The sequence below is a fragment of the Salvelinus namaycush genome, unplaced genomic scaffold (genome assembly GCF_016432855.1).
Source record: "Salvelinus namaycush isolate Seneca unplaced genomic scaffold, SaNama_1.0 Scaffold9, whole genome shotgun sequence".
Lineage (NCBI taxonomy): Eukaryota > Metazoa > Chordata > Actinopteri > Salmoniformes > Salmonidae > Salvelinus > Salvelinus namaycush.
The window spans coordinates 178,107-202,500 of record NW_024061641.1 but is presented as its reverse complement, the minus strand read 5'-3'; the positions used below and the strand labels follow the sequence as shown (position 1 = coordinate 202,500).

Genomic DNA, 24,394 nt, shown 5'->3' with positions numbered 1-24,394 from the left:
CTCCATCAGTGCTCAGACTGTCCGCAATAGGCTGAGAGAGGTTGGACTGAGGGCTTGTAGGCCTGTTGTAAGGCAGGTCCTTACCAGACATCACTGGCAACAATGTCGCCTATGAACACAAACCCACCGTCGCTGGACCAGACAGGACTGGCAAAAAGTGCTCTTCACTGACGAGTCGCGGTTTTGTCTCACCAGGGGTGATGGTCGGATTCGCGTTTATCGTCAAAGGAATGAGCGTTACACCGAGGCCTGTATTCTGGAGCGGGATCGATTTGGAGGTGGAGGGTCCGTCATCGTCTGGGGTGGTGTGTCACAGCATCATCGGACTGAGCTTGTTGTCATTGCAGGCAATCTCAACGCTGTGCGTTACAGGGAAGACATCCTCCTCCCTCATGTGGTACCCTTCCTGCAGGCTCATCCTGACATGACCCTCCAGCATGACAATGCCACCAGCCATACTGCTCGTTCTGTGAGTGATTTCCTGCAAGACAGAAATGTCAGTGTTCTGCCATGGCCAGCGAATAGCCCGGATCTCAATCCCATTGAGCACGTCTGGGACCTGTTGGATCGGAGGGTGAGGGCTAGGGCCATTCCCCCCAGAAATGTCCGGGAACTTGCAGGTGCCTTGGTGGAAGAGCAGCAAGAACTGGCGAATCTGGTGCAGTCCATGAGGAGAAGATGCACTGCAGTACTTAATGCAGCTGGTGGCCACACCAGATACTGACTGTTACTTTTGATTTTGACCCCCCCCTTTGTTCAGGGACACATTATTCAATTTCTGTTAGTCACATGTCTGTGACACTTGTTCAGTTTATGTCTCAGTTGTTGAATCTTGTTATGTTCATACAAATATTTACACATGTTAAGTTTGCTGAAAATGCAGTTGACAGTGAGAGGATGTTACTACACACACAACTACTACAACAACAATGACTACAACTACTATAACAACAACAACTACAACAACAACTACAACAACAACTACTACAACAACAACAACTACAACAACTACTACAACAACAACAACTACAACAACAATGACTACAACTACTACAACAACAACAACTACTACAACAACAACAACTACAACAACAATGACTACAACTACTATAACAACAACAACAACAACAACTACTACAACAACAACAACTACAACAACAATGACTACAACTACTACAACAACTACTACAACAACAACAACTACAACAACTACTACAACAACAACAACTACAACAACAATGACTACAACTACTATAACAACAACAACAACAACAACTACTACAACAACAACAACAACAACAACTACTACAACAACTACTACAACAACAACAACTATAACTACAACAATGACTACAACAACAACAACAACTACTACAACAACTACTACAACAAATACAACAACAACAACTACTACAACAACAACTATAATAACAACAACAACAACAACTACTACAACAAATACAACAACAACAACTACTACAACAACTACTACAACAACAACAACAACTACTACAACAACAACAACTACTACAACAACTACTACAACAACAACAACTACAACAACAACAATGACTACAACTACTATAACAACAACAACAACTACTACAACAACAACTACTACTACAACAACAACAACTACAACAACAACTACTACAACAACAACAACTACAACAACAACGACTACAACAACTACTACAACAACAAGAACTACAACTACTATAACAACAACAACTACTACAATAACAACAACAGCAACAACTACAACAACAACAACAACAACAACAACTACTATAACTACTACAACAACTACTACAACAACAAGAACTACAACAACTACTACAACAACAATGACTACAACTACTATAACAACAACAACTACTACAATAACAACAACAGCAACAACTACTACTACAACGACTACAACAACAACAACAACTACAACAACTACTATAACAACAACTACTACAACAACTACTACAACAACAACTACTACAACAACTATAATAACAACAACAACAACAACTACTACAACAACAACTACTACAACAACAACAACAACTACTACAACAACAACTACTACAACAACAACAACAACAACTACTACAACAACTACTACAACAACAACTACTACAACAACAACAACAACAACTACTACAACAACAACAACTACAACAACAACAATGACTACAACTACTATAACAACAACAACAACTACTACAACAACAATGACTACAACTACAACAACAGCAACAACTACAACAACAACAACAACTACTACAACAACTACTACTACGACTACAACAACAACAACAACAACTACAACAACTATAACAACAACAACAACTACTACTACAACAACAACAACAACTACAACAACAACTACTACAACTACTATAACAACAACAACTACTACAACAACAACAACTACTACAACAACTACTACAACAACAACAACTACAACAACTACAACTACAACATCTACAACTACTACAACAACAACGACTACAACAACAACAACTACAACAAATACAACTACAACAACAACTACTACTACAACAACAACAAATACAACTACAACAACTACTGTAACAACTAACTAACAACAACTACTGTAACAACTACTACTACAACAACAACAAATACAACTACAACTACTACTGTAACAACTACTACTACAACAACAACCACTGACAGCCACCTGGTATTCACCAAGTATTTACTGAGATTGGATTGAACTTGGATTTTCCCAGGGTAACGCCAACTTGTTTATTAAATCATTAAGATAACTTGGCATTGCCTAGGGTAACACAAAGTTTGCATATAACTTCTGAATCGATTACAAAACGCAAACTAAGGTAAATAAATCGTGGACTTTAAACTAAAGGAACAGCCTGTTGCTCTTTTAGAGTACTGTGTGAGGAGACAGTCCAGTGTGTGTGCAGTGTTTCCCGCTCGGTTTTCAGCAGTGTTGGCAATATTTGCGTGGGGGGTTTGGTGTCCTTTTGCTAGGGGGGTCCGGGGGCACAGAACATTTTAGAGGCCCTCCTCTTGGCTGCAGAGACAAAATGTTGCATTTTTAAAGCAAATTGTCCTGCAATTGTACACATTTTGCCATGGGGCTGAGAGAAAATGCAGTTTTAAAGCTAATATTCTACAATTGTACACATTTGCCATTGGGCTGAGAGAAAATGCAGTTTTAACGTTAATTCCCTGCAATTCTGCACATTTTGCCATGGTTTAGGCTATGTTCTTATGCTATCTGAGTGACTCAAACACTATAACAAAATAAGGCTCCATGGCATTTTTAAATTTTAGATTCTCCCTGACTGTCTATTTTTTATTTAGGTGATTAATAATTTCTCAAAGAAGATTTTCTTTTAAAATATATAGATAGGTCCATTATCTTTTCTACATAGTTTGTATCTTGTTTTAGTCATTTAAGTTTACACGGAAAATGATTTACAATCCCCAAAAACTGGGTAAACTGCTAAATGAATGTAGGGGGAAACACTGGTGTCAAGACAAGGAAGGATACAAGGGTAGACGGTGAAGTGTGTGGTAGTGAACGGCTGGAGAAGGTCCAGGTTGGCTAGCACCGCTCTGATGGCATTCTACACGGAGACAGAAACACGGATCAATTCATTCATGTATTCATTCATTCATGGATGGATGGATGGATGAAAGAATGGAAGGATGACACAGTGTCCTACCTCCAACTCCCGATTGACAAACTCTTCTCCCATCACCTTCACTTCACTGTGGAAATATAATGTTCACTAATCAGCCTGGTGTCACACACACACACACACACACACACACACACACACACACACACACACACACACACACACACACACACACACACACACACACACACACACACACACACACACCTGCAGTTATTGCCTCCCCTGATCTTGAACTTGTAGACATGTTGTCCAGCCTGGAAGAACCTTGTCTCAGGCAAAGGAAAGGAGAAGGATTGTATAGGCATGGTCCACACTGAGAAAAAAAGACAAATGAATGTATGAACGTGATAGGGTACTGGAAAGCCATGGTCCACCGCTGCCTTCTCTCAACAGTTCTATGTCATTACCTTCGTCCCACGACTGGCTCGTGTGTTTTCCCGTAAACAAGCGCTGTAACATGGAGATATGGCCGTGTGGGAACACTAACTCTAATCTGATCATGGTGTCTATCAATATATTTAAATCGCTGATGTGAAAGATGGAGGTCCTTATGCTTCCAAAACAGTACCGCAAGCAACGCATGTCACTGTTCACACCAAGCGACAGTGACCTTAGCAACTCCACCTTTACAGAAGACGCCTTCTTTCCAATGATTGTTATGTGTAATGCAGCAGTTCCCAAACTAGGGGTCCCTGACATGAAAAATAGGGTCATGGGAGAATTTCCAAAATCCAAAAGAAAAAAATAAATATACACACAAAAAATAAACAAATGTATATTATAATATCATGTTTGTATCTCAATAATCATTGTAATGTGGTTCATCTTAAAATTCTAAATTAAAAACTATTCAAATCTAAAAAGGATGTAATTCAACCAGACAGCGCCCTAATATCATGGTAAAAGGCAGCACTTGACCGTTGCACTTGAATCATTCCCACAGTGAACGGCTAGGATCACCATGAAACCACACACTATTACAGAGACTTTAATATTACCGGCAGCAATTAATATGGTGGGGAGGCAGAGGCACAGAAACTCACATTAATACCGTTGTCAGATAACACTGTTACACTAAGAATTTATGCTATTGCTAGTAATCAAGACGAAACTCTGACTGTTGGACCCAAAAACTCCCCAGCTGATGCTCTCACAGCTAACGTCCATTTGGAGGGCCGAGATGACCATGCAGTGACTTCTGTTCGCTATACATGTCGGGCTATATTGACAAAAAAACAGATTCCATGGGATCGAATGGTGGGCTTTTGCACAGATGGGGCTTCATCTATGGTGGGACGGCAGGCAGGCCTCTGCACTCTAGTTATGAATGTGTCTCCCTCTGCCATATGGACACATTGTATGATACACCCACTGAGCTAGAATGGATACACTGAGAGCAACTGGTGGCAAAAGAGCTGGACACAGAACTCAAAGAGATATACTGCAGCAGGTAACTTCCATTGTAAACTACATCAAACCTCATCCACTGCTCGCACACCTGTTCACAAAACTATGTGGAGAAACGGGATCAGAGCATGACAATTTCTCTATTTCACACGGAGGCTTGGTGGTTAGTGAAGCTTGGTGGTTAGTGAAGCTTGGTGGTTAGTGAAGCTTGGTGGTTAGTGAAGCTTGGTGGTTTGTGAAGCTTGGTGTTTAGTGAAGCTTGGTGTTTAGTGAAGCTTGGTGGTTAGTGAGGGGGAGTGTTGGAAAGATGTTTTCGCATTGAGAGAGGAACTGTTGTCATTCACAATAGATGTAAGAAAACAGACTTGGTTTACTTTCTGTGTAATGAAAATAAAATGTCTCCTTGCCTATGTAACAGACATATTTGGGAAAGTGAACGAACTGAACCCAAGCATGCAGGAGAAATACAAAAACATTGTGACAAAGATGGCGCCGAAGAACATGGCTGACATTTTACATTCTCCCAACCAATTGTGCAATTATGTAATTTTTTTTGCGTAACTTATTTTGTACATAATGTTGCTGCTACCTTCTCTTATGACCGAAAAGAACTCCTGGACATCAGAAAAGCAATTACTCACCGCGGACTGGAAGCAACTTTTTCCTTTAACGAGTCCAACGAGAAGGATATCCTGCTTTCACTGGAACACACCCAAATGCATACCTATTGCGTGAAGAAAAGACGCCGGAAAAGGGGACGCAGATCGGAGATCCCTCTGAGAATCCGGAAGCGAGCGAGTAAACTCCCAATGCCATCCATTCTTCTTGCTAACGTGCAATCGTTAGAAAATAACATTGATGACCTACTATTAAGATTATCCTACCAACGGGACATTAAAAACTGTAATATCTTATGTTTCACCGAGACGTGGCTGAACGAAGAAACGGACAATATAGAGCTGGAGGGATTTTCCATGTACCGGCAGAACAGAGATGCTACCTCTGGTAAGACGAGGGATGGGGGTGTGTGTCTTTTTGTCAATAACAGCTGGTGCAAGATGTCTAATGTTAAAGAAGTCTCGAGGTATTGCTCGCCTAAAGTAGAGTACCGAATGATAAGCTGCAGACCACATTATCTACCAAGAGAGTTCTCATCTGTATTATTCGGAGCTGTCTATTTACCACCACAAAGCGAAGCTGGCACTAAGACCGCTCTCAACCAACTCTGTAAGGCCACAAGCAAACAGGAAAATGCTCATACAGAGGCGGCGCTCCTAGTGGCAGGGGACTTTAATGCAGGCAAACTAAAATCAGTTTGACCAAATTTTTACCAGCATGTCACGTGCAAACAAGCAAAGTGCCAATACAGGATTAAGATTGAATCGTACTACACCGGCTCTGACGCTCGCCGGATGTGGCAGGGCTTGAAAACTATTACGGACTACAAAAGGGAAACCCAGACGTGTGCTGCCCAGTGACACAAGCCTACCAGACGAGCTAAATGCCTTTTATGCTCGCTTCGAGGCAAGCAACACTGAAGCATGCATATGAGAGCACCAGCTGTTCTGGATGACTGTGTGATAACGCTCTCGGTAGCCGATGTGAACAAAACCTTTAAACAGGTCAACATTCACAAAGCCGCTGTGCCAACAACAAGCCGCGGACCAACTGTCAAGTGTCTTCACTGACTGACATTTTCAACCTCTACCTGACCGAGTCTGTAATACCTACATGTTTCAAGCAGACCACCATAGTCCCTGTGCCCAAGGAAGCGAAGGTAACCTGCGTAAATGATTACCGCCCCGTGGCATTCACGTCAGTAGCGATGAAGTGCTTTGAAAGGCTGGTCATGGCTCAAATTAACAGCATTCCCCCGGACACCCTAGACCCACTCCAATTCGCATACCGCCCCAACAGATCCACAGATGACGCAATCTCAATCACACTCCACACCGACCTTTCTCACCTGGACAAAAGGAACACCTATGTGAGAATGCTGTTCAGCTCAGCGTTCAACACCATAGTGACCTCAAAGCTCATCACTAAGCTAAGGACTCTGAGACTAAACACCTCCCTCTGCAACTGGACGGCTTATAGGGAGGAGGTCAGAGAACTGGCAGTGTGGTGCCAGGACAACAACCTCTCCCTCAATGTGAGCAAGACAAAGGAGCTGATTGTGGACTACATGAAAAGGCAGGCCGAACAGGCCCCCATTCACATCGGCGGTGCTGTAGTGGAGCAGGTCGAGAGTTTCAAGTTCCTTGATGTCCACATCACCAACGAACTATCATGGTCCAAACATACCAAGACCGTCGTGAAGAGTGCACGACAAAACCTATTCCCCCTCAGGAGACTGAAAAGATTTGTCATGGCTCTCCAGATCCTCAAAAGGTTCTACAGCTGCACCATCGAGAGCCTCGTGGCCGGTTGCATCACCGCCTGGTATGGCAACTGCTCGGCATCTGACCGTAAGGCGCTACAGAGGGTAGTGCGTATGACCCAGTACATCACTGGGGCCAAGCTTGCTGCCATCCAGGACCTATATAATAGGCAGTGTCAGAGGAAAGCCCATAAAATTGTCAGAGACTCCAGTCACCCAAGTTATAGACTGTTTTCTCTGCTACCGCACGGCAAGCGGTACCGGAGTGCAAAGTCTAGGACCAAAAGGCTCCTCAACAGCTTCTACCCCCAAGCCATTAGACTGCTGAACAATTCATAAAAATTGTCACCGGACAATTTACATTGACCCCCCCCCCCCTCCCTTTTGTACACTGCTGCTACTCGCTGTTTGTTTGTTACCAATGCATAGTCACTTCACCCCAACCTACATGTACAGATTACCTCAACTAGCCTGTACCCCTGCACATTGACTCGGTACCGGTGCCCCCTGTATATAGCCTCGTTATTGTTATTCTTATTGTGTTACTTTTTATTTTAGCCTACTTGGTAAATATTTTCTTGCACTGTTGTTAAGGGCTTGTAAGTAAGCATTTCACGGTAAAGTCTACACTTGTTGTACTCGGCGCATGTGGCAAATAAAGTTTGATTTGATCCAATCAGTGGATTCAGAGGAAAGAATTCTTATTAGGGAGTCTTTTGAACCATGCCCCCTTCCCTCGGCTGTGCATGTTTCTAACAGAAAACAGCATCAGTAAGTGTCCCACACGAGTGATGACTGCTCACCTCCAATGCTTGGAAGAGCACTTTGGCACCTTCTTCCCAATCTATTTGACTGTGATTCCCGGCTCAGTTGACATGCTGGTAAGTGAAATCGAACAGCTGATCGAGCTGTCGTGTGACCGAATGATGCAGACAACGCATTCATGGGTCACTATGGAGAAGTTTTAGTTCCTGACTCAAAAGGGAATAGCCTGCCGTCTCTCTCTGAGCATTATACCGTGTTTAAAAGAACTGGGAACTCAAAAAAAAAAATACTCCAACTGGGAAAGATCGTTTTGAACTGTCATCCAAATTATAATTTTTCTGAGTTCTCAGTTGTCTTGAACAGTGGAGGCTCCGCAGAGGCAGAAGGGGAGGACCATCTTCCTCAGTCAATTTAATAAAAATAGTGAAACATTTAAAAAGTTATCCTTTTTAGATAAAACTATACTAAATATAAATTTACATCGCCAAATAATTGATTAAAACACACTATTTTGCAAAGGTCTACAGTAGTCTCAACAGCACTCTGTAGGGTAGCACCATGGTGTAGCTGGAGGACAGCTAGCTTCTGTCCTCCTCTGGGTACATTGACTTCAATATAAAACCTAGGAGGTTCATGGTTCTCTTATGGTTCTCCGGATACACCATGGTTCTCTTCTTCATGGTTCTCTTAAAATGAAGGAGAAGCAAGAGCGAGAGAGAGCGCTAGCTATATTTCATTGTATTTTTAAAATGTACTTTCAGCTAATTCAGCTAGCTAGTTTAGACTACTCAAACACCCGGCTCAAACAGAGAGGGTTGTTAGCTAGCTGGCTATGGCTATCCAATACAGGAACTCTTCCAAGTCAAGGTAAGCTTTTGGTTTTATTAATTTATTGCCCCCGGGGCCCACCGGTGTAACTGCTAAACTGCTTGCTGACTGTACACGATATTGCATGACGGTAGCAGGTTTACTAACGTGTTAGGTCTATTAGCTATGTTGACTCTGACGTTATAATATGGTGACAACGATGAAGGCTGTGTGTAGCGGTAATGATATTAAGGTTTGGCTTGGTCACAGACAGCTGATGTGTTGGGTAGCACCACTGTACTGCATGATGGTAGCAGGTTTTACCTTTATTTAACTAGGCAAGTCAGTATTCTTATTTACAATGACGGCCTACTCCGGTCAAACTCGGACGACGCTGGGCCAATTGTGCTCCGCCCTATGGAACTCCCAATCACGGCCGGATGTGATACAGCCTGGATTCGAATGAGGGACTGTAGTGACGCGCCTCTTGCACTGAGATGCAGTGCCTTAGACCGCTGTAACACTCGGTTGCGGCTTTACTAACATGTTTGTTTTAGTAGCTATATTGACTATGACATTAGCTAATATGGTGACAACGATGTAGGCTGTGTGTAGCGATTAGTCGTTATGATATAAAGGTTTGCCTTGGAAAGTTTTTTTTGTCTGGCCACAGACAGCTGATTTGTCCACAAACGGAGGGAAAAGGTGAGAGGAAGAGAGCGCGTAGATGCGAGAAAGAATATACAATGGGCAAGTGATCATGCTGTTTGTATGTGGATGCTATGAAAGTGAACTGTGTTGATGTATGATCAGAGGTGTATTAATTCTGCCGATTCTGTTGAAAAGTTTCTTAAAACAGAAGCAAACGGAACGAAACAGGGATAAACATACCTGAATTTGTCCAATAGAAACTCTCGTTTGCAACTGTTTGGACTAATGATTACACACTATATCAGCTAGATGCAGGCAAGAGTGTTAAGGAAAGAAATGCCACAAATTAACTTTTATCAAGGCACACCTGTTAATTGAAATGCCTTCCAGGTGACTACCTCATGAAGCTGGTTGAGAGAATGCCAAGAGTGTGCAAAGCTGTCATCAAGGCAAAGGGTGGCTACTTTGAAGAATCTCAAATATAAAATATATTTTGATTTGTTTAACACTTTTTTGGTTACTACATGATTCCATATGTGTTATTTCATAGTTTTGATGTCTTCACTATTATTCTACAATGTAGAAAATAGTAAAAATACAGAAAAACCCTTGAATGAGTAGGTGTGTCCAAACTTTTGACTGTTACTGTATATACAGTGCACTCGAAAAGTATTCAGACCCCTTGACTTTTTTCACATTTTGTTAGTTACAGCCACAATACCCAATAATGACAAAGCAAAAACAGTTTTTTTTTTAAATGTTGTGCAAATGTAATATCACATTTACATAAGTATTCAGACCCTTTACTCAGTACTTTGTTGAAGCACCATTGGCAGTGATTACAACCTTGAGTCTTCTATGGTATGATGCTGCAAGCTTGGCACACCTGTATTTAGGGAGTTTCTATCATTATTTTCTGCAGATCCTCTCAAGCTCTGTCAGGTTGGATGGGGAGCGTAGCTGCACAGCTATTTTCAGGTCTCTCCAGAGATGATTGGGTTCTGGCTGAGCCACTCAAGGACATTGAGAATTGTCCCAAAGCCACTCCTGCATTGTCTTGGCTTTGTGCTTAGTGTCATTGTCCTGTTGGAAGGTGAACCTTCGCCCCAGTCTGAGGTCCTGAGCGCTCTGGAGCAGGTTTTCATTAATGATCTCTGTGTACTTTGCTCCATTCATCTTTCCCTCGATCCTGACAAGTCTCCTAGTCCCTGCCACTGAAAAACATCCCCACAGCATGATGCTGCCACCACCATGTTTCACCGTAAGGATGGTGCCAGGCTTCCTCCAGACGTGATGCTTGGCATTCAGGCCAAAGAGTTCAATCTTGGTTTCATCAGACCAGAGAATCTTGTTTCTAATGGTCTGAGTCCTTTAGGTGCCTTTTGACAAACTCCAAGTGGGCTGTCATGTGCCTTTTACTGAGGAGTGGCTTCCGTCTGGCCACTCTACCATAAAGGCCTGATTGGTGGAGTGCTGCAGAGATGGTTGTCCTTCTGTTTCCCATGTGTTTGATGCCATTCCATTTGTGCCGTTCCAGCCATTATTGTGTGATGGTGAGTTGAGAAGACAATCAGAAATACTGTTAGAATGGTTTTTCAATTGACTGCCATAGCCCCAAATAAAAAAAAATAACATTGGCTGTTAATTACATTGTTGTTGTCACGATAATTTTCACATATAAAAATGGGGTCGTGGGACAAAAAAGTTTGGGAACCTCTGCTGTTATGTAATGGAAGTGAGTCATGATCAAGGGGTAGGTCCACTGTTCACTACTAGCAGGACAAATCAGATTAGATGACTTTTGTACGAACTGAGAAAATTATTCATTGAATGGATGAATTCATACGAGAAATGTCGTTTAAATTAGTTAACGTTAGATTGCTACTGTTAGCTAGCTAAACACCACCAACGTTTTCACAAATATGACGTTGCTATTGTTAGCTAGCTAACGTTACTTATATAGTCACTCACACAAAGGCTACCTCTCCTACTAGCTAGCTAATCTAGTAAGGTTAATTATTAACTAACTGTGTCTGTTGTGAAGCTGACAAACTCTTCACAACTGAAACATAAAACCTGTTAACTACACCGTAAACACAAGCATACCGTAATTCACCGATTCAGGGCACCCACAATTTTCAAAACCAAGCCAGTCCCAGCAACGAAACCGGTCACACGATCTGCTCGCTCAGGCTCGCGTTGCAGTGAGGGACATGTTCCCGCCTCCAAGCATCTTTCTCCTCTCTGATTGGCCAACGCTTCATCCAGTCAGCGTTTTCCTCGCTAGTGTCTCTATGGTGACGGCGAACAGGAAGTTTCACATGCGTGATTCACGTTGAAAGGTTTCGCTGCAACACACACTTTACAAACATGTTTGTACTATTTTATCAACAAATCTATTAAGTAGGTATTTACAATTACTCGTATGTCAGTTAAAATAGTGTATATTCTTCATATGCATGCCGTACTAAATCGAGGTAGAAATTGCTTGTTGTGTTATTGTCATTCATCGCTAACGTTAGCTAGCCATGGAAGTATCCGAACTTTTGAACTGTGATAATTAGTGTAAATATGCAACACACAATCTATGATATGTAGCCTTGAGAAGATACTCTGCCATTGTTTTGATACTTGATTGTGCTGTTTTCCAAGTAATTAGCATGGCAATAGTCACCGTTCTGGTTATGTTTCAGCCAACCCACCCACCAGTCAAGTGCCTTCTAGCCCCCGGATACCGGCTGACACAGTCCTCCCTACCCCCCTCCATTTTGTTATTCTTCTCTCATTTCTCCCTCTCTTTTCTCTCCCTCTTTCCCCCAGTGTCCAGGTACCTTCAAGACCCCTAGATGTCTGAGTCTGATCTTCAGCCCTCTCCCTCCGCCCCCACCCTCTCCATTCCTCCCATCCACTCCTCCCCCACCCCATCTGTTCTGCTCAACACCGGGGCCAGGATGCCTCTCCTGGGGCTGGGTACCTACCGGCTCCGCGGCCCTGATGATATCCTCCAGGCCGTCGACGCCGCGCTCTCCACCGGCTACCGCTCTTTTGACACGGCCTCTGTCTACCGGAACGAGGCTGACCTGGGTCGAGCACTGCGACTCCTCCTACCCAAACACGGCCTCTCCCGAGCGGACGTCTTCATCACCAGCAAGCTGGGCCCCAAGGACCAGGGCTCCAGAGCCAGGTACAGGGATGTAAATTAAAGCTAGTAGAAAATGTGCCAAAATAGCCCAAAATGTTGGCTTCTCAAATGTCGCATGGTATAGCCTAGGGCTGGGCGATATGGCCCAAATGTCATATCACTGTATTTTTCTAATTGTTTGCTGTATTTTCTGTTTTTGAATAGTAAAAGTTATTCTTTATGAATAGTGGGGGGCAACACGATTTAGCGGCTAACACGATTTAGCCAAAACTTGCTAAGGAAAGACAAATTAGCTGTTTGCAGATGTAAGAAACACAAACTAATAGTGTAGTTATAGAACGCTTGTGGATTTATATTAAGAATGAAAGTTAAAACAGAATCGTTGTCATCAACATTGTTGCATGTGCTGCATTGCCCATGCAGACTGAACACGAGTGTCTTGTGGTCGAGGAACAACAAACGCCCTCCTTGAGTGACATGGAGTGGGGCTAGGACTGTGTGGAAAGTGGCATGGAGTGGGGCTAGGACTGTGTGGAAAGTGACATGGAGTGGGGCTAGGACTGTGTGGAAAGTGGCATGGAGTGGGGCTAGGACTGTGTGGAAAGTGGCATGGAGTGAGAGCCGAGAGTGTAACGTCCATTTCGAAACTATAGAAGTTGAAGTTACACACGACACATCACATTTAATAAACCAAGCATTCAAATAACGTTATAGAAGGTGAAGTAAAAACCCAAACCGGTCTGTCCATAAATACCGGTGTATATAGTAAAATACGGTATACCGCCCAGCCCTAGTATGGCTTAGGACCTTTGGCTAGTAGAATGTCATCTGGGCCTGTAGAAATTGTGGTCTACTAGCCCGGCTGGCCAGTGCCCAAAATGCTGACCAGGTATGTACAAATATGACTCTAACCAGTCATATTGTTTACATTTCAAACTCTGTTCCACAGGGAAGGAGCTCTGAGGAGTCTAGAACTGCTGGATCTAGACTATATAGATCTATACTTGATCCACTGGCCAGGGACCCAGGGGCTGGGGGTGGGAGACAAGAGGAACCCAGAGAATAGAGCTCAGAGCTGGGCAGTGTTAGAGGAGCTCCACGCCCAGGGCCAGGGGAAGCTGAGGGCCATAGGGGTGTCCAACTACACCCCAGGACATATGAAGGAGCTACTGGAGGGGTGTTGTGTCACCCCCGCCGTAATACAGGTAAACAAAAACAAACTAACACCTGCTGTACTACAGGTAAACAAAAAAACGAATACCCTGCCGTACTACAGGTAAACAAAAACAAACTAATACCATGCGGTACTACAGGTAAACAAAAACAAACTAATACCCTGCCGTACTACAGGTAAACAAAAACAAACTAATACCCTGCCGTACTACAGGTAAACAAAAACAAACTAATACCCTGCCGTACTACAGGTAAACAAAAACAAACTAATACCCTGCGGTACTACAGGTAAACAAAAACAAACTAATACCCTGCGGTACTACAGGTAAACAAAAACAAACTAATACCCTGCCGTACTACAGGTAAACAAAAACAAACTAATACCCTGCCGTACTACAGGTAAACAAAAACAAACTAATACCCTGCCGTACTACAGGTAAACAAAAACAAACTAATACCCTGCGGTACTACAGGTAAACAAAAACAAACTAATACCCTGCGGTACTACAGGTAAACAAAAACAAACAAACACCGCATCGTACTACAGGTAAACAAAAACAAACTAACACCTGCTGTACTACAGGTAAACAAAAACAAACTAATACCCTGCCGTACTACAGGTAAACAAAAACAAACTAATACCCTGCGGTACTACAGGTAAACAAAAACAAACTAACACCGTGCCGTATTACAGGTAAACAAAAACAAACTAACACCGCGCCGTACTACAGGTAAACAAAAACAAACTAATACCCTGCCGTACTACAGGTAAACAAAAACAAACTAATACCCTGCGGTACTACAGGTAAACAAAAACAAACTAACACCGTGCCGTATTACAGGTAAACAAAAACAAACTAACACCGCGCCGTACTACAGGTAAACAAAAACAAACCGCGTCGTACTACAGGTAAACAAAAACAAACTAACACCGTGCCGTATTACAGGTAAACAAAAACAAACCGCGTCGTACTACAGGTAAACAAAAACAAACTAATACCCTGCGGTACGACAGGTAAACAAAAACAAACCAACACCGTACTACAGGTAAACAAAAACAAACTAATACCCTGCCGTACTACAGGTAAACAAAAAAAACTAATACCCTGCCGTACGACAGGTAAACAAAAACAAACTAATACCCTGCGGTACGACAGGTAAACAAAAACAAACTAATACCCTGCCGTACTACAGGTAAACAAAAACAAACTAATACCCTGCCGTACTACAGGTAAACAAAAACAAACTAATACCCTGCCGTACTACAGGTAAACAAAAACAAACTAATACCCTGCCGTACTACAGGTAAACAAAAACAAACTAATACCCTGCCGTACTACAGGTAAACAAAAACAAACTAATACCCTGCCGTACTACAGGTAAACAAAAACAAACTAATACCCTGCCGTACTACAGGTAAACAAAAACAAACTAATACCCTGCCGTACTACAGGTAAACAAAAACAAACTAATACCCTGCCGTACTACAGGTAAACAAAAACAAACTAATACCCTGCCGTACTACAGGTAAACAAAAACAAACTAATACCCTGCCGTACTACAGGTAAACAAAAACAAACACCGCATCGTATTACAGGTAAACAAAAACAAACTAATACCCTGCGGTACTACAGGTAAACAAAAACAAACTAACACCGTGCCGTATTACAGGTAAACAAAAACAAACTAACACCGCGCCGTACTACAGGTAAACAAAAACAAACTAATACCCTGCCGTACTACAGGTAAACAAAAACAAACTAATACCCTGCGGTACTACAGGTAAACAAAAACAAACTAACACCGTGCCGTATTACAGGTAAACAAAAACAAACTAACACCGCGCCGTACTACAGGTAAACAAAAACAAACCGCGTCGTACTACAGGTAAACAAAAACAAACTAACACCGTGCCGTATTACAGGTAAACAAAAACAAACCGCGTCGTACTACAGGTAAACAAAAACAAACTAACACCATGCCGTATTACAGGTCAGACATGAGACTTGTCCTGATATCAACTATAAGCTATAAGTATTCACAGCTTACTGTTGTACTTGTCCTGCTTTTAAACTATAAGTATTCACAGCTTACTGTTGTACCTGTCCTGATTTTAAACTATAAGTATTCACAGCTTACTGTTGTACTTGTCCTGATTTTAAACTATATGTATTCACAGCTTACTGTTGTACTTGTCCTGCTTTTAAACTATAAGTATTCACAGCTTACTGTTGTACTTGTCCTGCTTTTAAACTATAAGTATTCACAGCTTACTGTTGTACTTGTCCTGCTTTTAAACTATAAGTATTCACAGCTTACTGTTGTACTTGTCCTGCTTTTAAACTATAAGTATTCACAGCTTACTGTTGTACTTGTCCTGCTTTTAAACTATATGTATTCACAGCTTACTGTTGTACTTGTCCTGCTTTTAAACTATATGTATTCACAGCTTACTGTTGTACTTGTCCTGCTTTTAAACTATAAGTATTCACAGCTTACTGTTGTACTTGTCCTGATTTTAAACTATAAGTATTCACAGCTTACTGTTGTACTTGTCCTGCTTTTAAACTATAAGTATTCACAGCTTACTGTTGTACTTGTCCTGATTTTAAACTATAAGTATTCACAGCTTACTGTTGTACTTGTTCTTCTGGCTCTAACACTTTATTTTCTTACTGGCACGTATTTATCTGATAGCTGCTTTCTTGAGGAAAGTTTTACTTGCTATGACAGCGATTTGTGGTTTTCTTACCTACCTTAGTTGAATGCACTGACTGACTGTAAGTCACTCTGGATGAGAGTGTCTGCTAAATGACCAAAATGTCAATTTCACTTTGGATAAATGACCATTTGGTATTATAAATCTGAAATCTTATTGAATAATCTCTCCGTCCAGGTAGAGTTCCATCCCCGTCTGTCCCAGGGGGAGATGAGGCATCTGTGTGGGGAGAAAGGTGTCTGTTTCCAGGCCTACTCCTCCCTGGGGACTGGCTCTCTCCTCCAGGACCCTTTAGTGGTCCAGATTGCACAGGGATATGGCCTGACCACTGCACAGGTACTGTGTCTGTCAGAGTGGGTGGAGTGTTCCGGAAGTGGCAATACACCCTAATTAAGTCATTTAATTCCTTCTCTTCTCCTTCTTGTCTCCCTATGTTTTATTCCCCATCTTCCCCTGGCTTCTTCTTTCATCGTGTGTGGCAGGTTCTGCTCAGGTGGGCGGTACAGCAGGGAGTCCCCGTCCTACCCAAGTCATCTCACCCCACCAGGGTAGCAGAGAACGGCCGTGTGTTTGACTTTGAGCTGACTGCTGAAGATATGGAGAGGCTGGGGGGGATGGACTGTGGACAGAAATACTGTTGGGACCCTTCACAGGTAGCCTGAGGTAGAAGGATAACCCAGTGGATGAGATGGGGCCTGTAGCCCAAAGACTGCTGGTTTGAATTCCTTGACGTTAGCCTGAAGGTACATACTCACTCACTGGCTGGATTGTTATGAAGATATCAAAGTAACGTATCAACAGAACTTGAGTTTCCCACTGAGATTCTTGAACTAAGAGTTGATTTCTTTATGGGACACACAAAGACCTCTGAGGAAGATTATGATACCAAGATCAATGCTATTATTTTTCATGTGATATTTGTTACAAATGATTAAAATCTGTATTCATTTGATCGTTTCACTGTAAATATTGTCCTCGTATCAAGTGACGATTTTATTTAATAAGTCAGTGTGTGTATATACATTTTAATAACATGCACAATAAAAAAAAAATGAAAAAGACCTAGCACTAAGTAAATGATTAGTAAAAATTATTTGTTTATTTGTTTACTTATGCCCATAGTACACCAAGTGGTCACAAAAAGAAAATACATTTACAAAAGTAATTTTGTAGAAAAAGAAAGCAAAGCAAAAGTATTCAAGATTCCCCCCATACACATCAAGTTTCAAGTAATACCAGAGATTGTGTCCCAAATGGAACCCTATTCCCTATAGAGTGCAGGAATAGGGTGCCCTTTGAGACGCAAACCCAGAGAAGACCGCAAGGCAAGCTTCCCGTTGCACAATTCTATCTAGACTAGAGCCCAGTCCGGTTTTAACAGGGTACGTTCAACACCACAAAACGTTGCGCAAACCAGGTTAAAAAACGGTTTAAAACGAATACAGGTTTAAAAGGCAGAATAAAAAAAAACGTTGTAAGGAAAGGTCTGTGAAATGGTGAAAGAACAGATGTTGCACAGATTTACCGACCAACGTTTTGTTGTTGATAAACACTCTATATACACAACTACAGAGATTAGTTTAGCAACGTTGTGAACTAGAACACAGCCCGTGTGCTGCAGGCACCAGTAGTGTGTGACAAGCTATCTGTTGATAAGGATTCCTCTACATACTGTTCCAGAGAGTATAGTTTTGCCAACGTTGTGATGCGGGACATACCCGGTGTGTTTGTGCTTTTCTGCAGTGTGACTGAGCCCGGTGCCTAAGGCGGTAGGTAGGTAGTAGTGCTGGCAGCCATGGCCCAGTCACAGAGAAAGGCCTGGACTTGTACAGAAAGGCAGATCATTGAAGCTACTGATGGAATCCCAAATCAACCCCTACCCCCTAATCAGGAGTAGTGCACTATAAAGACAGACTGATCTGAATAAAACATTTTTTAAAAACACTAACCTTTATTTAACTAGGCAAGTCAGTTAAGAACAAATTCTTATTTACAATGACGGCCTACCCCCGGCCAACTGTGCGCCACCCTATGGGACTCCCAATCACGGCCGGTTGTGATACAGCCTGGAATCAAACCGGGGTGTCTGTAGTGACGCCTCTAGCACTGAGATGCAGTGCCGTAGACCGCTGTACCACTCGGGAGCCAGAGCTCTAACCATTCAATGTTTACAGGTGTGGAATTTTTGAAAGGTCAACCATTGCACCGCTTATACCTATCCAGCCCCTAACATCGAGGGGGTAGGGAACGAATTGGGACCGCCTGGAAGTGTAGGGGTTGATTTGGGCTGCAACGGAAGACCTTGCAGTAGCACCTCTAAGTAAAAAAAAAAAAAAAAAGATACAGGCTTACAGAGAGGGGATTCGTCTCAAATGGCACCCTATTCCCTATATAGGCCCTGGTCAGAAGTAGTGCACTGTATAGGGAATAGGGTGCTATTTGTGACATACACATAGTATCATTAATTAAAAAAATCACATTTTGTTGTTCAGCAGTTTACATGTTATTGTCCATTTTTTGTTTCATTCATTGAAATATTAACAGTATTTACAGTTTTTAAAGACCCAAGTCTTTAAATTCTCATTGGTTTTGCTCTGAAAGTCTACATCTTAGTTCATTCAATTCTATTGTCTGATAAAATGTTCCCCTGCAGTTCTTAATACAAAACATATCATTAGCACTGTTATCAAAGATTGTCATTTAAACAAGATGGTTCCTCATATTTGAGACATTTATTTTGAAATGGGATTAGTTGTCGGAGTGCAGCAATCACTCTAAGATGGCGGCGGTTGTGGTTGCTAACTACCACACGGACTACGTCCCAAATGGCACCCTGTTCCCTATTTACCGCACTACTTTTGACCAGGGCCTATGGCACCCTATTCCCTATATAGTGCAACTACTTTTGACCAGGGCCTGTGGGGAATAGGGTGCCATTTGGGATACAACCACAGTAACACTCATTCTCAATCCATCTTTCCTTGATTCCTTACACCACCGCTCCTCATGTCCTTCTAAAAATGCATTGGAAAAGAAGGTCAGAGGGAAGGGAGGGACCAGTACGGTTGAGGAGGAAATAGGATACGAGGAAACAAGGAGAGATTAATTGAGGTGGAGAAGAGTTTATGAGAGAACCCGACCGCCGTTTTGTTCTGTCTCAGTGCATGTTGTCTGGACTCTCTCTGTGTTGCATAGTGTTAATGGGAGAAACAGTCAAAAATGATTAACTAAGGGCCCGTTTGGGCCTTGGGTGGATGCTTTCACTAGAGTGAAGTTGGAAAATCAATTTCTTGCTGGCAAACTAGTTGTTCTTGTTTGGGTAAGGTCTCATCCCCTTTTATTCTCTCCTTCTACCTCTCCACCCTCTACTTTGTTACTGTCTCCTACCTCTCCACATCTTCCTCTCCCTCCATCCCTCTCTCTCCTTCCTCTCCCTCCCCTTCCTCTCCCTCCATCCCTCTCTCTCCTTCCTCTCCCTCCATCCCTCTCTCCTTCCTCTCCCTCCATCCCTCTCTATACTTTTCTGATCATGTTTCAGTAGCAGCTGAGAACAGGTAGGCCCATCTCTCCCTTTCTCAATCCATCTTCTGTCCCCCTCTTTTTCTCTCTCAATTCAAGGGGCTTTATTGGCATGGGAAACATCCCGTTCTCTGTACTCTGATGACCGTGGTTCAATAGCGGTACGATTACGGATGGGTTCTGTCTCCTTCCAATCCTCTCTCCCCTTTCTCCCTCCACCCCCCTCTCTACTCAGATGATCGTGGTGGGATGGTAGGGGTATGTTCTGTCTCTGTCTCCTTATGACTGAACAGGTAGGCCCACCAGCTGGGGGACTTGGTCATCTGTTTGGCTGCTCCCGCACTCTTCACCCGCCTCATCTCCTATAGAGGTCAGGGGTTAAGGGTCAGGGGTTATGCAATAGAGGGAGAGAAAGAAAGGAAAACAGTTTATTTTGGGGCCTATTTAAGTTTTATTTTTTATTGAAGTGTTTTTGGTACAAGATTGAAGCATCTCATCTCCCCTCTATCCTCCCACAATCTCTCCTCCCCCCTTCCACAGCCCCATGTCTCACCTCCCTTCCCCACCCGTCCTTCCCCCCCTCTCCCACAGCCCCATGTCTCACCTCTCCTCCCCCACAGCCCCACTTTCACAGCCTCGTCTCACCCCCTCCTCTCTCCCACAGACCCATGTCTTACCCCTTTATCCAGCCACGTATCAAACTCGTCACTCATGCGTCGGAGCTGCCGCCCGTATCTCTTGGCCGCCCAGAGGGCAGGGGGGGCCGACTGGGAGCGACCCCGGAAAGATGCTCCGTCTGTGGGCACGCCTTCCACCCCTGGCCCCCTACCCTGGATCTCATGGGCCTGGGACTCTGAGTTCATCCTCAACCGACCCTCTCCTAAAGGAGAGAGAGAGAGAAGAGGGAGAGTGGCCGTGTCTGTCTGAGCCAGAACAGCCAATAGGGCAGGAGCCTGTCTCCTGATTCTGTAGTGGGGCAGCTTGATGTACAAGTACACCCCCTGGACAGGACACTAGTCTATCGCATTGGCCAAAACTCCAATCTATCTCCTTATTGCCGAGTGCCAAACAGAGGACAGCCATAGCAACAAGACGGTAGATGTTATTGGGGTTCATTATGACCGGCTAAAGTGGCTGACTATCAGGGTGGTATTCATTAGGGCACGCTGCGGAAAACATTTTTGCGACAGAAAACGAAAAGGAACGTTTCTTATTGGAAAAATCCAGCTAGTCCATCCTTGTTTCAGTGCGTTTTCTTCCGCTTGGGGCCTAATGAACACGACCCTGGTAAGACCAATAGTGGCTATTTCCCAGAGTCCTCTGGGGTGTCCTACCTGCCAGTCTCATCTCAGGCACAGTGAGGGCGTGGCCTATTGGACCGCCAGTCATCCCCTTTCCGGCAGACGATTGGTCCTTTTCGGTTTCTCCTACCTCCTCTGAGGGCTCTGACTCACTGTCTGATATAGTAAACATCTGAGCCATGCTGACATCTACAGAAGAAAAGTGAGTGAGGAGGGGAAACAAGAAAGCAGTGAGGATGGAGGGGAAGAGGGGAGCGAGAGATGGAGGGACCGAGAGATGGAGAGAGGGCCGAGAGAGGGGGGAAAGAGACACGAGGAGAGAGAAAGAGAGAGGGAGAGACAGGAGGAGAGGCAGAGAGAGAGAGAGGGAGGGAAAGGAGGTGAGGGAGACAACATTATTACACAAATGTGCTTGACCCTGAATCTTTGTACCAAGCTTTAGCTCAGGAGGCCAACTCAGTCTTGGCATCCTGGCGCCCTGAGTTCAAATCCCAGTCAATCACACATTGGAATGAATGAAAGACAAACAACTAACCTTGAATTCACCATCACACACACACACACAGGAATAGACTTACAAGAAATACTATATTGGTAGTACCTAGGCCTAATTATATAACAATAGCATAGTAATAACAAATCATGTAACTAAACATATAATTCATGTTTACACCCCGTATTGTGATTAACACTGACACACAACGTTAACCTCGTTTGAATACTCTGTCACGATGTTGCAACAATATTTATTCGCTTATAAAGCACACAAACACAACTTTCTCCGCTCCTTGGTCCAAAGGTATCAACGTTATCATATACCGGCACGATAAAGTTGTTTACCGTGGAGAAAAGTGGGGTATAATGTGATATCATTAAAATTAACAAGTAGTTACAGTCAAGTACACCCAAATTAGCTCAAATGCTACAATTGTTTCGGTGCTCTTCGCGATTGTTGTATCGATTCTGGAGACAATGGAAAACTTAGCAACACCACCAACCGCGCAGTCGACTCGGTTTGAAAACGTTAAAAAAACAGATTATAAAACACATTTTCTTACCCGAAGTATTTTAACGAGTAAATATGTTCGAGCAGCCGCGTCTCGCGCTTTCTATTTCCAACTTGATATTGTTGTTATCTGGTCTTTTTTTTTGTTCAGATCCAGTTTGTCTTCCCTCCCCCAATAGCGTAGCGGCAGTCTATCTACCGCACCGCTCTCTGTCCTGCGCTCCACCAATGACCGGGCCCTGCGCGGGGCGGGTTGGACTGGACTCGCCGCTTACGTCACTGTTGCGAGCTAGGACTCTGCTCCGGTTTTGTTTTTCTCGCCGGCTGCCCCCTAATATGTGGTATAGGAGCGCAACAGAAATGTTCTACCCATACATACAGTACGGTAGATAGGTAACCCAGTGGCCTCCACTAAGGGCATGTATGGGACCTTGGTGATGTATGCTATATGCTGTATAACCCACGCATCACCAAATTGTCATTTTCTAGTCATTTTCTAGTCATTTTGTCTTATCTGAAGGATCTCTAGAAACTTTATTTGAGGTTTTTTTCTTAGTTACTTCGTTTTGTGGATGACTGGACCTGTTTCCTATGACTGGACCTGTTCCCTCTGACTGGACCTGTTTCCTCTGACTGGACCTGTTTCCTATGACTGGACCTGTTCCCTCTGACTGTACCTGTTTCCTATGACTGGACCTGTTTCCTATGACTGGACCTGTTTCCTCTGACTGGACCTGTTTCCTCTGACTGGACCTGTATCCTCTGACTGGACCTGTTCCCTCTGACTGGACCAGTTTCCTCTGACTGGACCTGTTTCCTCTGACTGGACCTGTTTCCTCTGGCTGTACCTGTTTCCTATGACTGGACCTGTTCCCTCTGACTGGACCTGTTTCCTATGACTGGAGCTGTTTCCTGTTTTCTTTGAGAATGAACTTCCTTATGACAGAAACAATCTCTGTCTCTCATTTACAGTAGTGATGACGTCATTAACAGTAGCGATGACGTCATTAACAGTAGCGATGACGTCATTAACAGTAGTGATGACGTCATTAACAGTAATGATGACGTCATTAACAGTAATGACGACGTCATTAACAGTAGTGACGACGTCATTAACAGTAGTGACGACGTCATTAACAGTAGCGATGACGTCATTAACAGTAGCGATGACGTCATTAACAGTAGCGACGACGTCATTAACAGTAGCGATGACGTCATTAACAGTAGCGACGACGTCATTAACAGTAGTGATGACGTCATTAACAGTATGGCTCAGTTGGAGCATGGCTCCTGCGTCAGGATAGTGGGTTCCTCTCCCGGGGACACACCCCTATACGTAAAACTTATGCATGCATGACTGTCTCTTTGGATAAAAGCATCTGCTAAATGGCATATTGTTATAAATATATACAGGTAAACTGCCAAAATATAGGCAACACTTGAGTAAATGAGGGATACAAAGTATACTGAAAGCAGGTGCTTCCACACAGGTGTGAAATGAACATCCCATCATGCTCAGGGTCCAGTATTAACTGACTATCCTACCGATCCTCGACTTCTGCGATGTCATTTACAAAATACCCTCCAACACTCTACTCAGCAAACTGGATGCAGTCTATCACAGTGCCATCCATTTTGTCACCATAAGCCCCGTATACCAACCACCACTGCGACCTGTATGCTCTCGTCGGCTGGCCCTGGCTACATATTCGTCGGCAGACCCACTGGCTCTAGGTAATCTATAAGTCTTTGCTAGGTAAAGCTCCTCCTTATCTCAGCTCACTGGTCATTATAACAACACCCACCCATGGCACGCACTCCAGCAGGTATATCTC

At 43.3% G+C, this 24,394-nt stretch overlaps 3 protein-coding genes across 4 annotated transcripts in view; 1 reads left to right on the top strand and 2 right to left on the bottom strand.

The window, feature by feature from the left end:
* The window catches only part of LOC120043323 (membrane-anchored junction protein), an 18,013-nt gene extending 7,382 nt beyond the window's left edge, over positions 1-10,631 (bottom strand). Inside the window, exons 1-4 of the mRNA XM_038987941.1 lie at positions 10,586-10,631; positions 3,894-4,002; positions 3,711-3,756; positions 3,536-3,611 (exon numbers count right to left, since the gene is read on the bottom strand). Coding sequence (XP_038843869.1) covers positions 3,536-3,611; positions 3,711-3,756; positions 3,894-3,994 — 223 coding nt within the window. The 5' untranslated portion in view covers positions 3,995-4,002; positions 10,586-10,631. The remainder of the gene's footprint in view (positions 1-3,535; positions 3,612-3,710; positions 3,757-3,893; positions 4,003-10,585) is intronic.
* Positions 10,632-11,207: 576 nt separating this feature from the next.
* On the top strand, positions 11,208-17,879 carry zgc:101765 (uncharacterized protein LOC450036 homolog). Of its 2 annotated transcripts, none has more exons than XM_038987940.1 (5): positions 11,208-11,252; positions 12,520-12,883; positions 13,791-14,046; positions 16,911-17,069; positions 17,216-17,879. In XM_038987940.1, exons 2-5 carry the CDS (start codon positions 12,546-12,548, stop codon positions 17,393-17,395), a joined length of 933 nt encoding a protein of 310 aa, XP_038843868.1. In that variant the 5' UTR covers positions 11,208-11,252; positions 12,520-12,545; the 3' UTR covers positions 17,396-17,879. The 2 variants fall into 2 exon arrangements, with proteins under 2 accessions (XP_038843868.1, XP_038843867.1); XM_038987939.1 differs by lacking the exon at positions 11,208-11,252 and adding an exon at positions 12,009-12,102 and having other exon boundaries at positions 17,216-17,829.
* Positions 17,880-18,776: 897 nt separating this feature from the next.
* badb (BCL2 associated agonist of cell death b) lies at positions 18,777-22,806 on the bottom strand. The gene is made up of 4 exons (XM_038987977.1): positions 22,612-22,806; positions 21,587-21,742; positions 20,930-21,132; positions 18,777-20,614 (listed from the first exon to the last, which is right to left on the bottom strand). The coding sequence occupies exons 2-4, from the start codon at positions 21,732-21,734 to the stop codon at positions 20,480-20,482; spliced, it is 486 nt and encodes a 161-aa protein (XP_038843905.1). The 5' UTR covers positions 21,735-21,742; positions 22,612-22,806; the 3' UTR covers positions 18,777-20,479.
* Positions 22,807-24,394: the final 1,588 nt, after the last annotated feature.

Bases quoted from the DNA above. Each gene is read 5' to 3' on its own strand.
- badb (XM_038987977.1), bottom strand. From the start codon at position 21,734: ATGGCTCAGATGTTTACTATATCAGACAGTGAGTCAGAGCCCTCAGAG. The intron at 21,133-21,586 runs GTAGGACACCCC...TCTCTCCTTTAG, and splicing joins GCCTGAGATGAGACTGGCAG to GAGAGGGTCGGTTGAGGATG. The intron at 20,615-20,929 runs GTAAGACATGGG...TGACCTCTATAG, and splicing joins ATACGTGGCTGGATAAAGGG to GAGATGAGGCGGGTGAAGAG.
- zgc:101765 (XM_038987940.1), top strand. From the start codon at position 12,546: ATGTCTGAGTCTGATCTTCAGCCCTCTCCCTCCGCCCCCACCCTCTCC. The intron at 12,884-13,790 runs GTACAGGGATGT...TCTGTTCCACAG, and splicing joins GACCAGGGCTCCAGAGCCAG to GGAAGGAGCTCTGAGGAGTC. The intron at 17,070-17,215 runs GTACTGTGTCTG...CGTGTGTGGCAG, and splicing joins ATGGCCTGACCACTGCACAG to GTTCTGCTCAGGTGGGCGGT.